General features: G+C 35.1%; 1 protein-coding gene across 1 annotated transcript in view; it reads right to left on the bottom strand.

Moving 5' to 3' along the window:
* The window catches only part of LOC142341331 (dynein regulatory complex subunit 2-like), a 56,114-nt gene that overhangs the window by 24,691 nt on the left and 17,689 nt on the right, over positions 1 to 13,734 (bottom strand). The window contains exons 3-6 of the mRNA XM_075392257.1: positions 3,327 to 3,508; positions 2,772 to 2,936; positions 1,853 to 2,060; positions 937 to 1,055 (exon numbers count right to left, since the gene is read on the bottom strand). Coding sequence (XP_075248372.1) covers positions 937 to 1,055; positions 1,853 to 2,060; positions 2,772 to 2,936; positions 3,327 to 3,508 — 674 coding nt within the window. The remainder of the gene's footprint in view (positions 1 to 936; positions 1,056 to 1,852; positions 2,061 to 2,771; positions 2,937 to 3,326; positions 3,509 to 13,734) is intronic.

Below are 13,734 nucleotides of genomic sequence, written 5' to 3'. Positions count from 1 at the left end.
TGTAAGATCTACGCCAAAATTATGTAAGATTAGCGTTGAATGCGTTGAATTTATGTAAGATCAACGCTAAAATTCAACGCTAAATATGTAAGATCTACGCCAAAATTCAACGCAAATTTATGTAAGATTAGCGTTGAATGCGTTGAATTTATGTAAGATCAACGCTAAATTTAACGCTAAATATGTAATATCTACGCTAAAATTCAACGCTAAATTTGTAAGATCTACGCCAAAATTCAACGCAAAATTATGTAAGATTAGCGTTGAATGCGTTGAATTTATGTAAGATCTAGGCTCAGGTGTAGATCTTACATAAATTCAACGCATTCAACGCCAATCTTACATAATTTTGCGTTTTTTTAGCGTTGACACCTCGGCCCGGGTGCTTCATCAAACTTCCATCGCTTTGTGTCAAACTTCCATCGCTGTGAGTTCGGGTCTGAGGGTCGCCAGTTGTAGGGGTAAATCGGTCAAAGAGTTGAGGGAGCACCAAATCAGGCGTTTTCCCTGATGAAGCAGTCGTTTCATTTATAAAATAAATCGAAAGCTTTTAGCATATCCGTCAAGGAACTGTTCAATTGCTTATAAATTTTTTTGAGTGATAACGAAAGAGCAGCATATTTGACGATAACAATTTTAATCTTTTTCTCCCCTTATGTCATATCTTGCCAAATTCGAATTACTACCCTAATCTTAAATCTTGTTGAGGTGTAAATTATTGGGTCAAGCCCCACATGCTCACATCGATTTAATCAACTAAACCAAAATACCCCCTTAAACTTACATCGGTTTTGGGGGAAATTTGACGGTAACTTTGACTCGGGTAACATTTAATCATCAAACTGTTGATAATCTTTTGAACGAGCAAGATTTGTAACTAAAATACCTCTTTTTTGCACAACTTTTTTTCATAGCAGTGAAAACGGCAGTAGATACCTCATAATGTCTCCAATACTCTTCGATGAGACTCTCGCTGGCTATTCGCAAGTTCTGTGTCTCTCTTATTCCCTGCAGCTCCATGAATTTTTTCAGGTTGGCCTGATGCGTGTCCATGTCTGCAGAAACAAGAGCTTTCAGGCTTTCGGCTCTCACATCTTAGCAATAAGGCCCTGGTGTAGGCCTCTTCTTATGAAAAGATCAAACTCAACTGAAAAGGGCTATTTAAAGACCGAGTTGAACCCGAAAGGAGTATGAAAAGACCTCAGATCGACATCTGATAGCAACTGGACTTCAAATGCGATTCAAGTTGTTCACACTGGATTTTAGTTCCACGCAAATATTGTGATGCCGGACACGTCGACAAAAAATTGATGCTGCAATTTAGCTCAACCCAATTTATGCTGCAGCATATATTCGTTTATAAAAGTTGAAAAAACGGCAACACATCATTCATAACTTCGAGTCACGTCCGCAACACAGCCGCTAAACCTGTTCTTTCAATTACAATTGAAAAATTGTAGAGCAAAACAGAGCACACTAGCGGTGACGCAGGAAGCATATTTGAAAATCTATGATTCTACTATAATTGAACATACAGTGAAAGAATACAACATACACTCCCTCACTTTCAGTGACATTGGCAACACATCAGTGCGAATCATTGATTTCAATTGCATTAGATCAAAAGTCCTAAAAGACGGCAATACACTCCTGGTCTAAGAAGTGATCTTAAAATTGATACAAGAATTTCTCTTCCACGAGTGAGATTTGATGTGGTTTGCTGCAAAGCTGTTCTATGATTGCTTTCAAAACAGCTTTGTGGTCAAGCAAGTTGTGGGAGGAAAAATAATTACTAAAGAATGAAAATTGATCAAAATTTGAAATAAATGATTTTCACAGAACTCTCACTGACCTTTCTCTTCATCGTTGAACTTGTTGTCTAGTGCAAACATACAGTCCGTCAAATCAATCATTTTCTCCCTGTGTTTCACTGTCTCGTCATTCAACTCATTATTGTATGTGTCCAACATGTCTTCCAATTGCATGTTGTAGTCATGGATCAGACGGTTGATTGAGTCTTCTTGATTCTCAGTCAAGGTTCCAATTGTGCAGTCGAAAGCCTGAAAGTACCCTAGTTAAGGCCTCGAATTCATGAGGGTAACTGTTGTGAGCATAATTGTTGGGGTAACTGTTGTGGTAACTTTTACATGAAAACCTTAACACAAATCTGAAAAAAAATTTAATATGGTTTTAACAATTGGTCTTTTAAACCTTGAAAATTTTTGTTCAGTATGATTTCAGACACAGCCTCTTGTCTTATCAACATTCCTTGTTTCATTCGTCTTTTTAAAATTTCGATTATGAAGTTCAGGAACAATTTTTTAAGACTCTTCAATTAGCTTCAACTATTGCGATAAGTTTTATGTCGATTAAACTTTATTAGCTGTCTGTCACAAATGTTAGAAGTTAGGAAACTTTTGATTTGCATTTTACCATTGACAGATCAATTTTTAGATAATGAAAATGCCACCCAGTTAAAAATAATGATATTTTTTTGGGTGTCTAACTTTTTTAATCATTTCATAAAACTCAATCAACAATCTCAGATTTGTTGAGTTATAACCCTTGAAACCGTTTTGCCTAACAGTAAAGAGTTCTTCTCAGTGAAGAGTTCCCACAGTGATGATAATTTTGATCTGATGCCAATTCTTGGTGCGGAACTTCAAACTAGGAAGCCTCAAATTCAAACGTTTTTTCGAAAGCAGTGGATAGTTTGACTAAGCTCAAAAAGCTGTTGTGCAGGTAAGAAGAAACATTTGCTCCCAACTGACCTGAGTGAGCATGCTATGCTGTTGATCACTCTCTTTGATCTCTGTCACCTTCCTCTCCACCTCTTCATCCATAGCAGACATCCTCCTGGAGAAGTCTCGACACTCCTGCTCCAATGCACTCCTCAACTCCTCACTCTCAACAGAGATCAAAAGCTCACGCAGAACCTAAAACCAAAACTTGATACCATTCTTTTCATTTTTTCGAACTATTTGAATCGAAATTTAAGATGAGTGTATTGAACTTAGTATTGAATTTCACAGCTGACGGTATTGAGTTCATGGCTTTTTTTCGAATTGTGCCTAAATTAGTGTCTGGAGAGTTTGAGCAATAAAGTCTTCTCTAAAAACCGGCTTAGGCTTGATGAAATACCTCTACCGGGGACCAGATGTGGAAAGCTAACAATGATAGAGAACTTTGTCATTTTTAATGACCACCCACTTACTTACCTTTTCATAGCCGCATTTTGTGTTGAGCATGTTTGCTTAACCGATCTCTTAGTGACGATACTGCGTTATATTTCAGGGATTTAGTGTATATGAGGAAGTACACTTGACCTGGTTGGCTTTTTGTTCATTCTTTTTTCTTTTGTCTTCTTCTCTTTGCACTTTTAGGTCGAGGTAAGCCTGAGTGAGTGTATCACCACCATCACCATGAGCTGATGTCGTGCTCTTCGTCAACAATTTTTGCAGCGATTCTTTCTCTTTATCACTCAGTGAAGTCCGACTTTTTCTATATCCTAATCACAATTAATAAAAAATCTTGCCATTCTTGAACCACGCTTTTGCGAAGTTGAGAAAGTTATCATTTCGATAAAAGTTATCATTTGAGAAAGTTATCATTTCGATAAGGTTATCATTTCGATAAATTTTGAGAAAATTATCATTTCGATAAAGTTTTTGACAAAGTTTACAAAAAAATTGTATGATAATTATTTTACAAGTTTCATAAAAAATAATTGAAGCAGCAAAAATTGAGAAGAAGAATGTTTACTCGTAAATGAGGTACGCAAATCAATGAGGTGGAAAAATCTAATTAAAAATCTTTTCACTGAAAAATAATTCTGAGCTTTATCACTCAAACTAAAAACATACCCGGCGGATTATCGCAAAATGGCCGCCGTTGAAAAAAGAGAAATGAAAAGAAGGGAAAGATGATTTTTGTACAAAAAACATTAAAGAGCGAACTATTTTGATGTCATTTTGAAGCTGAAGATACTCCTGTTTCGTAGTGAGACCACGCAGGGGCTAGTATAAGTACCAATAAGAATTAGAGATGGTAACTAAGAATAAAGTTCGAGTAACGGGCATCTAAAAATCGGGCATTATGGGCTTATTCCGTTTCTATTTCTGATTTCGTTTTTTGCGTTTTTTGATACTGACTCTGTTCGTTTTGAATTGCTTTGCTGAGCAAATGCTGTCTAAAAACAATTTTAGCAGAATTAAAGAAGAGTGAAACCAGTCTAGAGGAGTCAAAAAGATTTCACGCAAAATGTTGAGCAAGCTGTGAACTAATGTAAAGCGGAAATTTTTTTCAACGAAGAAAAAAAAATAGCAGGACAGTCCTGACGTACAATTCAAAGCATTTTCATTGACTAAACAAAAAAACTATACTTAGAACGAACTAAGGGTGAATTGAGAAAGCCATTTCTAAAAATCAGATGAAAAAATAAAACAAAAACAGAAAGTGAATGCCAAAATGCCACATGTAAACAGAAAACCACCAGTGAAAAATAGAAATTTGATTCACAACGAACAATTTGGCTGAGAATGAGCTATGAATGGATTGGTAAAATCATTTAGAAAAAATCCTTTCCAAAAAATAGAAAGAAACAGTAAAAATTAAAGTGAAATAACCGCAAGTGAACAAAGAACCTAGAACGGACTATGGGTGAATTGGGAAAACCATTTCTAAAAAAAATTTGGTAAAAAATAACTGAAAATCAATGCCAAAATGCCGCATGTCAAAACAGAAAACGACTAGCGAGAAAACCCATTTAGAAAAAAAATCCCATCCAAAAATCCAAAAAAAAAGTAAAAATCAAAGTTAAATTGCCGCATAAGAACAAAAAACCACTAGCGCGAAAGCGAATTTCTGTTTGAACACCGTTCTCTCACTCTACTTTAAAATTTTACGCCGCAAAACAACTCGCGTTTCTGTTCAACTTCATGTTTCTGCGTGACCAAAATCACTACTTTAATTTGACTTCAAAAATTGTGAAAATGGGTGAACAGATCTTAAAAAAAACATAGCCGGAAGAACTCGGGAAACAACTGGAATCCATTGAAAAGCCGTTCGTCTACTCATCATACAAGACGTGCCTCCACTAATAGATGATTATCCACAAAACAATAAAGTAAAAACAATAAAGTCAAATCTGTTAAAATCTGATAAAAAATCTGATCAAATTTCGTTACAAATTGAGATCCCGAAATAACTATCTCATATTATATCATCAAAAACAAATACTAATTACTGAAACCATTTATGTGAATTCATGTGAATTTCCAGAAACCTTCAAACCACTGCCAAAACCAGCCTAAAATTAAAGCAAAAACATAACCAAACCTCTTAACCAAAAAAAAAAAAATGCTTTAAAATGCCGCAACTGAACAAAAAATTTTGCTCTCTTAGAGAATTCTTCACACCTCAATTTCTAGCTCACTAGAAAACAGCGATATGAACAAAGAACCACTCTCTTTTCTCTCCACTCTTCATTTTGTTCAGCAACAAATTCGCTCCAAATTTTTTAATATTTTTTATTTCCTGCTTCAAAATTCAATCCAATAAAATTGATTAAAGAAAAAGAATTTCTCCAATACTCCTCTTCGAGTTGTAATAAAAAGACAGCGCCCCAACAAAATTCAAATTATTTGAATTTTAAAAAAATTAGGAGCGCCATAATAGCCAGTTGAAAAGCTGAGGCCGCTATTAAAAATACAAACTTTGTTAAAATACTGTCTATGTGTATTGTGTATTGGGAAAAATAAAGGTCCTTTAGTTCATATGCATAAATGAACGGCTCTTTCCCATTATAGCCAGACCCCTCCATAGCTCAGTAGTCAGATAATCTGTACCCCCCAATCATGGTGAACATACCATAATGAGGGGCTATAATTTCGTGTGTGTGTGTGTCTGTGTTGGGGGGGGGGGGGGGCAATTAAGTGGAACATCCAAATGAACAAAAATTGTGAACAACAAAAGGTAGTCTAGGTCCGTAGTAGAAAAAAATTGGTCTAAACACTATTGCAAAATTTTTTGCAAGGGCTGCTGAAACTTCACTTCAGTCACTGTAGCTCATCCAAATTATTAAAGTTACTAAAATTTTGGGTTGTCTGATTATCCTCGTGAACTGAAACAAGTGCAAGTTATACCATTTTAATTGAAACACTAGGCTGAATTCGCTGCGGTAAGTCACGCAATTGATGTAAAAGCAGAACATATGACGTCACACGCACAAATTTAGCTGCAAAGCAGTAGAAGTCACTGAAGTAATTCAAAAAGCTATTTCCAAAGAGTCAGGTTGTAAGAATCATTGATGGAGACGACAACTTAATAACACATAACCGGACAAATCCTGAAATACAATTCAATTAAAATTCAAATTCTATTAATTTATGAGTTGACAAACATTTACTCCGTTTTAAAAGGCAAATGAGAGCTGTTAGACATTTAGTAATGAAACTAAGCAATAAAAAAACACAAGAACAAAAAACAAGCAAGACGAATAATCCGTTTTTTTAGATAGGATTAACATCAAAAACCAACTGCTATGAACTCAAGCTGACAAATATATTCCTCTATTTCTCTTCAGTAACATGTCATTAAAAACTTTTTGAAAACACTTAGTATAAAAGTCACAGAACGCAACAGCTACTGAAGGATACAATTACATAAAATAATACAGTCATCAATGACCACCATTAAGACCTGTCATCAATGAGATTAAGCGACAAAACACCAAAAAGCACAACAAATCTTACCAAAAATAAGAAAAGTTACTAAGATTTTTTCAAAAAACGAACAAGCGTATAAATCACAAAAAGCAAAAGCTATGAACTGAAATTACTTGTTTTAATTGAAACCTTTTTGGCAACTAGCGAGAACTGTCAATAATGAGACTAACAATTAAGATGACAAATTTGAAAAAAAAACTCGAAAAACTCAAAAAACTCATAATTATTATTGAAAACAGTTATTGTAAAAGTCATAGAAGACACTAGCCTTGAACAAAAGCGATTAAATCAATAACTTAAGCACTATTAGCAGCATCAGGGGGCTTGTCTCCAATGAGATTCATGGATAAGACATCAAAAAGTACAATAAATAAAGGCAGAACTCAAAAATTCACTCAAAATTTTTGAGGAAAAAGTGTCAAGTCATGAAAACCACTAGCCATTAACTCGCCCCCTTAATTAAGTTCCTTTATGCCTCATGAGCAACCAATCAGATACCTAACTGATGATACTAAGCGATAAGACAACAGATAATTTTAAAAAGGGGACAAAATCTAGAACACTAATAATTTATGACAAAAAATTGTGGCAAAGTCGTAAAAAGTTTTAGCTGCCCCTAATGAATTCAAGAAAAGGCAAATAGGCACAATTAGAACACATATGTACCCTCGTAAAAGCACTCAAGGAGAGAAAACTCTCAAACCTGGTGTCAAATTGACGCACCTGAAAAAAAATCCATCTCAAAAACCGCCAAATTGTTCAAACACCAATTTCTCACTCCACTTCAAAGGTATTTTGAAACAAGTCACACCGCAAACCTACTCGATTTTTTACTCCTGACGTGAATACACCGAAAAACGCGTCAACAGATCTTGAAAAAAGACAGCCCACCAATACATTTCAAAATCTTTGAATTGTAGAAAACCACAAAATCCCCTATAATAGCCGCTATCACTTCGCGGCTATTAATCATCGACTCTACTGTACCGCACTAATTTACTCAGAATTAAACCTGATAAAAACCTTTATGCCACAAGAGTAGTATAAAAAGCTGACAGGAACCTCAACGGGGGGGGGGACGGACAATTTTTGCAACGCGATTTTCTGTGCCCGACTACAACGGGGTGGGACACTTAACTTTTTTGACCAATTGCAAAAAATGTCCCCCCCTATTTTTTTTCGCCGAAATGCAATTTTTGAGAAAAATTTTTTCCCCTCATATGAGGGTGGACAAACACTTAACACTAAAAAAAGTTGTCGGAAATACTTTTTTCAAAAATTGAAATTTTGGTCCGATAGGGGACAATAACTTGTAAAAAATTTTGAAAAATTGGTTCGAAAAAATTTTTGTCAATTTTTTGGCTTCAATCAACCTGAAATGTTGTGAAACATGTTTTGTGAGTAAATAAAATTGTCGGAAAAATTTTTTCAAAAATTGAAATTTCGCGCCCTAAAGGCAACCAGAACTTGTAAATTATTTTGAAAAATGAGGTCGAACAAATTTTTGTCCATATTTTGGTCTAAATCAATGTGAAATGTTGTTGAACATGTTTTGTGAGTGAAAAAATTTGTCGGAAACACTTTTTTCAAAAATTGAAATTTTGGTCCCATAGGGGGACAATAACTTGTAAAAAATTTTGAAAAATTGGTTCGATAAAATTTTTGTCGAGTTTTTGGCTTCAATCAACGTGAAATGTTGTGAAACATGTTTTGTGAGTGAAAAAATTGTCGAAAACACTTTTTTCAAAAATTGAAACTTTCGTCCCATAGGGGGACAATAACTTGTAAAAAATTTTGAAAAATTGGTTCGAAAAATTTTTTGTCGAGTTTTTGGCTTCAATCAACGTGAAATGTTGTGAAACATGTTTTGTAAGTGAAAAAAATTGTCGGAAACACTTTTTTCAAAAACTGAAATTTTGGTCCCATAGGGGGACAATAACTTGTAAAGTTTTCTGGAAAATGGGGTCCAAAATTTAGGAAACTTTTCAACGCTATTTCACTTTTAATCAATTTGAGAAGTTGTGAAACACGTTTGGTGTGATAAACATTCGTCTCTCCGACACACCCCAAACACTCCGCTAAACATCAGCCAATTACGATCACCACACACAAACACAACCACGCATGCACAAACACACAACCACACACACACACACACACACCCAAACACACACACACACAGACGAGCCACGCACCCACACCAGCCACACCCAAACACAACCCCCAAACACTCACACACAAGCGCCACGCACCTACACCAACCACACCCAAACACAACCTCCGATTTAAGCAAAATATTTCAACTGCAGTATATATATGCATACAAAAAAATCTATAAATTTACGTAAAAAGATTGAGCATGAGATAGTTTTGATCTACCGACCTCTGGGTTATGGGCCCAGCGCGCTTCCCCTGCGCCATCCTGCTTTAATACAAACTTACAATTATGAACACCTAAAAACATAGAGAGATCAATAATAAATATATAAATAAGTTCCTATATACATCCATTTGTTTATATATATATATATATATATGTATATATATATATACACTCATATATAGGAACTTGCATACATCATACAAAACTACATATATGCATATACAAACATGCATACACATATACATACATACATACATACATAAATACATACATACATACATACATACATACATACATACATACATACATACATACATACATACATACATACATACATACATACATACATACATACATACATACATACATACATACATACATACATACATACATACATACATACATACATACATACATACATACATACATACATACATACATACATACATACATACATACATACATACATACATACATACATACATACATACATACATACATACATACATACATACATACATACATACATACATACATACATACATACATACATACATACATACATACATACATACATACATACATACATACATACATACATACATACATACATACATACATACATACATACATACATACATACATACATACATACATACATACATACATACATACATAAAAAAACAATGATAAAGAACCCAGAGTTGTACAAGAAAAACAAGTTTTCACCTAAGTATGTACAAAATTATGGTCATAATCACTTATGTCCATAAATGTAAACATAAATTGGTGAAAACAACAGTAAAACAACTAACCTGTTAGTAGATGTATAAAATCATTAATGATATATTGAGTAGAGAGTCATCGGATCATGCCCAAACATGTTCAGGGTCACAAAACTTTCCAAAAAAAATTGACCAATCGCAGTGCTTGATTTATTATTCAAGTTGACAACCAATCAGAATTGAAAGATTTATAAACAAAACCGATAAACGCTCACGTTCAGTAAACAGTAAATAATGAACACAATAGGAACAAAATACATCAAGCTCATTCATGAGAAAGTTTTATCACTGAGAGCTAACATAAATTATACACACATATCTTATCGACAATTATATTTCGTAGCTGCTTGTTCTTTGTTAGGTCCAGAAGTTGACGGAGAAATAGCACTTAAATTTAGACCCTCTGGTGGTTTCAATGGAATTGATAATTCAAGACTAGATCCATTATTGAAACGGAGCAAAGTGCTACGACTTCATGCTGCACTGCATGGCGCCGCTGGATTTATAAAAGATTGCAGAAACAAAGGCCCTGGATATGTTTACGCTTTCCGTTACTCACCAGTAAACAATTGTCTTTTTGGACACCTGACAGGAATATTATTCATTCTATCAGTGAAAATTTTTCATTCACAATTGTTTCGTGAATTGGAATGCTCGAAAATTTTGGCAGCAAAACCACAAATATTATTGTCCTCGATCTCGAAGGTTTCAAACTCAAGTCACTTGGATTCATTATAAAAGAACACAGTTTGTGTTCCAGTTACAACGATACAATATTTTTCAAACCGCCACTTAAATTAGCTGATTTACCCGCACACGATAGACAAACTGTTATTTGGTTGACGAATAACCTACACGGTCTTGATTGGGACGAAGGTAATATACCTTACTGTGATTTAAAAACAATCTGTCTGAGTTTCAGTTTCCGATTCACACGGAAAAATTTTTTTGCCAAAGGCATTGAAAAGTGTGAGCTCCTCAGTAAGCTTTTACAAAAAACTGTTTATAATCTGGAGGATCTAAATTGTCCCCGAATCTCAGAGATAATATCAGAAGAACAAGTTCCCTCCTGTTGTCTTCATTCAAACTTTCGTTCAACAAACGATCAATTATGAAATCACTGCGCGGAACGTAAAGCAAGAATATTTTCACAGTGGACACAAAGTGATGCACAGAGAAGACACGTCAACTTTAACAACTTATCTGTCAGACAACTTGAAGATATTCACTTGCTTGACTCCACATGACGATCAGCCGATTGTAATATTCAACAGAGTTCAAGATCCCTCTCCACCAATACAGAATAATTTTTCATCAAGTGATCAACAGAACCGAGCGAACTATCTCAACAATAAGCCAAACACAGCACAACAACCGCGTTACAACTCGCTTTATAGCGCAGCAGCAAAACGTTATTTTGCAACCATTACTCTTTCGCCCGACGAGCTAGACAGCTTTAGGGCTTTCCTGCCCGTGATAGATAATTTCTATCACTTCCAACTGTACGTAAAAAATAAACAAAGAGCTCGAGAACATCGGAATCTGTTCAATTATGGCTATGAACAGAACAAACCAGAAGCCTATGCAGTCCCCCAAAGAGCAGCGAATCCCACGTTGGAAGCAATGGGCGGACAAAAAAGTTCCTCAATTTAAATTGAAAAAAAACACCACCAGAACGTGAGCTATCACTAAAAGAGATGCCGAATGATTTGCGATTATATGTCTTGGAGCACCCCGAAGTTGAAAAAGTCTTCAGTCAACCATCGTTCGATGAAAATGACTCATCAACCGTTTGTTATAAACTAGAGATAAAAAGTCATATTAAAGGTTTCAATTTGTTTGAGTTCTGGTACATGAAACAGTTGCCCAGTAAATAATTCAAAAATTTAACATTTTATATCATCTTTGTTTCAATTCACTTTTCAATTAATTATTTTTCTCCAATGAATCAAAGAGACGAGGCTGACGCCGGTATCAGTAATTTAGTTTTTGATGTGAACAACAAGGAGAGGCCCCCATGGCGTTGTTGTTCAAATTCAACAGTGCCAAGGTCCCAAGTAATATTTTTTGTTCAAGTTAGTATCATTGTCTTAATGATCATTCTTTGCTTCTCTATGCTCTTTCTATTATCAGAAAGCTGTGAAGAGAAATCAATTTGGATTGCTCTCTTATCGAGTTTAGTTGGTTACATTTTACCTAATCCCAAACTATGAAAAAAGTTATTCTTACACATGACAGGGTATTCATGTCAATTGTAGGACCAAGTGGTTGTGGTAAAACAGAACTCTTGTTTCGAATGCTAAAAGGTTCGACCTTTTATCCACGCTTTGAGAAAATTAATTATTTTTACAAAGAGTTCCAACCACTTTTCGAAGATATGCAACGAGTTATACCAGGGATTGAGTTTCTAAAATACTCAGGCTTTGATATAACAAAAAAACTATCGCATTGTCTGCTTATCTATGACGATAAAGAATTTGTAAAAATAGCTACCTCAGGACGTCATCGCAAATTACATGTTATGTACATCAAGCATAATTTGTTCCATCAAAGCAAATGGTCCAGAACCATTGATCTGAATACAACACACATAATATTATTCAAGTTGCTGCGTGACATTCAACAAATTGAATACCTTGAAAAACAGTTGAATTGTCTCCAACTGATAAAAGAAGCATACAAACTAGCAACTGCGGAGCCCTATGGACATTTGATGATTGACCTCGACCCAAAAACCAGCCAGGGTTTACGTTTTTCATCGCAACTAATTGGACCGGATCCTTCTATTTTTTACATTTCGTCCCCTGAAGCAGTCATTACAACAATTACAAATGAAAAAGAAACATTTGCCTATGCTCAAGCAATGGGCAAATAAGAGGAATGAGAAAACCGCTCAAATAAAATCATTACATCAGGGTGATTTCATTTGGTTTTTAAGTGACTGTGTGATGAACGTACTCTCTGGAGTTGTACCAATCAATAAAGTTGAATTAAAAAAATTCGAGAAATCACAACGTAAACTTGCAGACAGGCGAGTTGAAGAAACTGAGAGGATCAAAATTTTCCGATCAGAATCTGGAATCCGTCTAATTAAACTTATTGCGTTACCTTGTATTGCTTTTCTGGAGCAAAATGCACACTGAAGAGTTTGTGCTAATTCCTCGTCAAATGTATGCCAATGAACAACCTCAAATTGCTCAACTTCTCAACAATAAAAATGTCCAAAAGAAAGCAAAACAAATATCACTGTTGCAAAGACGCAAGTCTCCACCAGCACCCTCTACCACGCAACAAGACACGCAACAGCAGACCGATAATATTTTGGAGAATGTCAAAGGTGAGTTGAGTGAGACTAGGGATGACAAAATTGATACAAAAATTTCCAGGGAGCAAGTTTTGAGAGATATTAAAAACCTTGACAGAAAAAAGTTTGAAAAAGCGAGCATAATATTGGAAAAAATAGAAGAGTCAGAATCGCTATCCCTGGATCAGACATCAAGACTAGCGGTTAATAAGTCAAGCACGGGAATTCTTGTCGCAGATTTTCTTTACGATCTACAACAAACAACCTCTAAGCTTTCACTTGAACATTACAAAGTCCTGACCTTTCTAGATATCAGTTCACAATTAACTTGTAATACATACGCAAAAAAATTTCTTGCCTTATCACTAAACGAAAAGTTACAGTTGTTTGAGGATGAACCAGAAAACGAAGAATCAAGAGTCTCGAGAACAGAAGAATCAAAAGCTTCTGGCGACGATGAAGGAAGCTTTGAAGATGCAAAAGACGAAATCCAACCGTCTAGCTCGTGGACAAATTACTTCCTCTCACGTTAAACAA

The sequence above is a fragment of the Convolutriloba macropyga genome, chromosome 6, assembly GCF_964194025.1.
Source record: "Convolutriloba macropyga chromosome 6, txConMacr16.3, whole genome shotgun sequence".
Taxonomy (NCBI): Eukaryota; Metazoa; Xenacoelomorpha; order Acoela; family Convolutidae; genus Convolutriloba; species Convolutriloba macropyga.
Note: the sequence above shows the minus strand (reverse complement) of the source record. Positions and strands in the feature narration are given on the sequence as shown.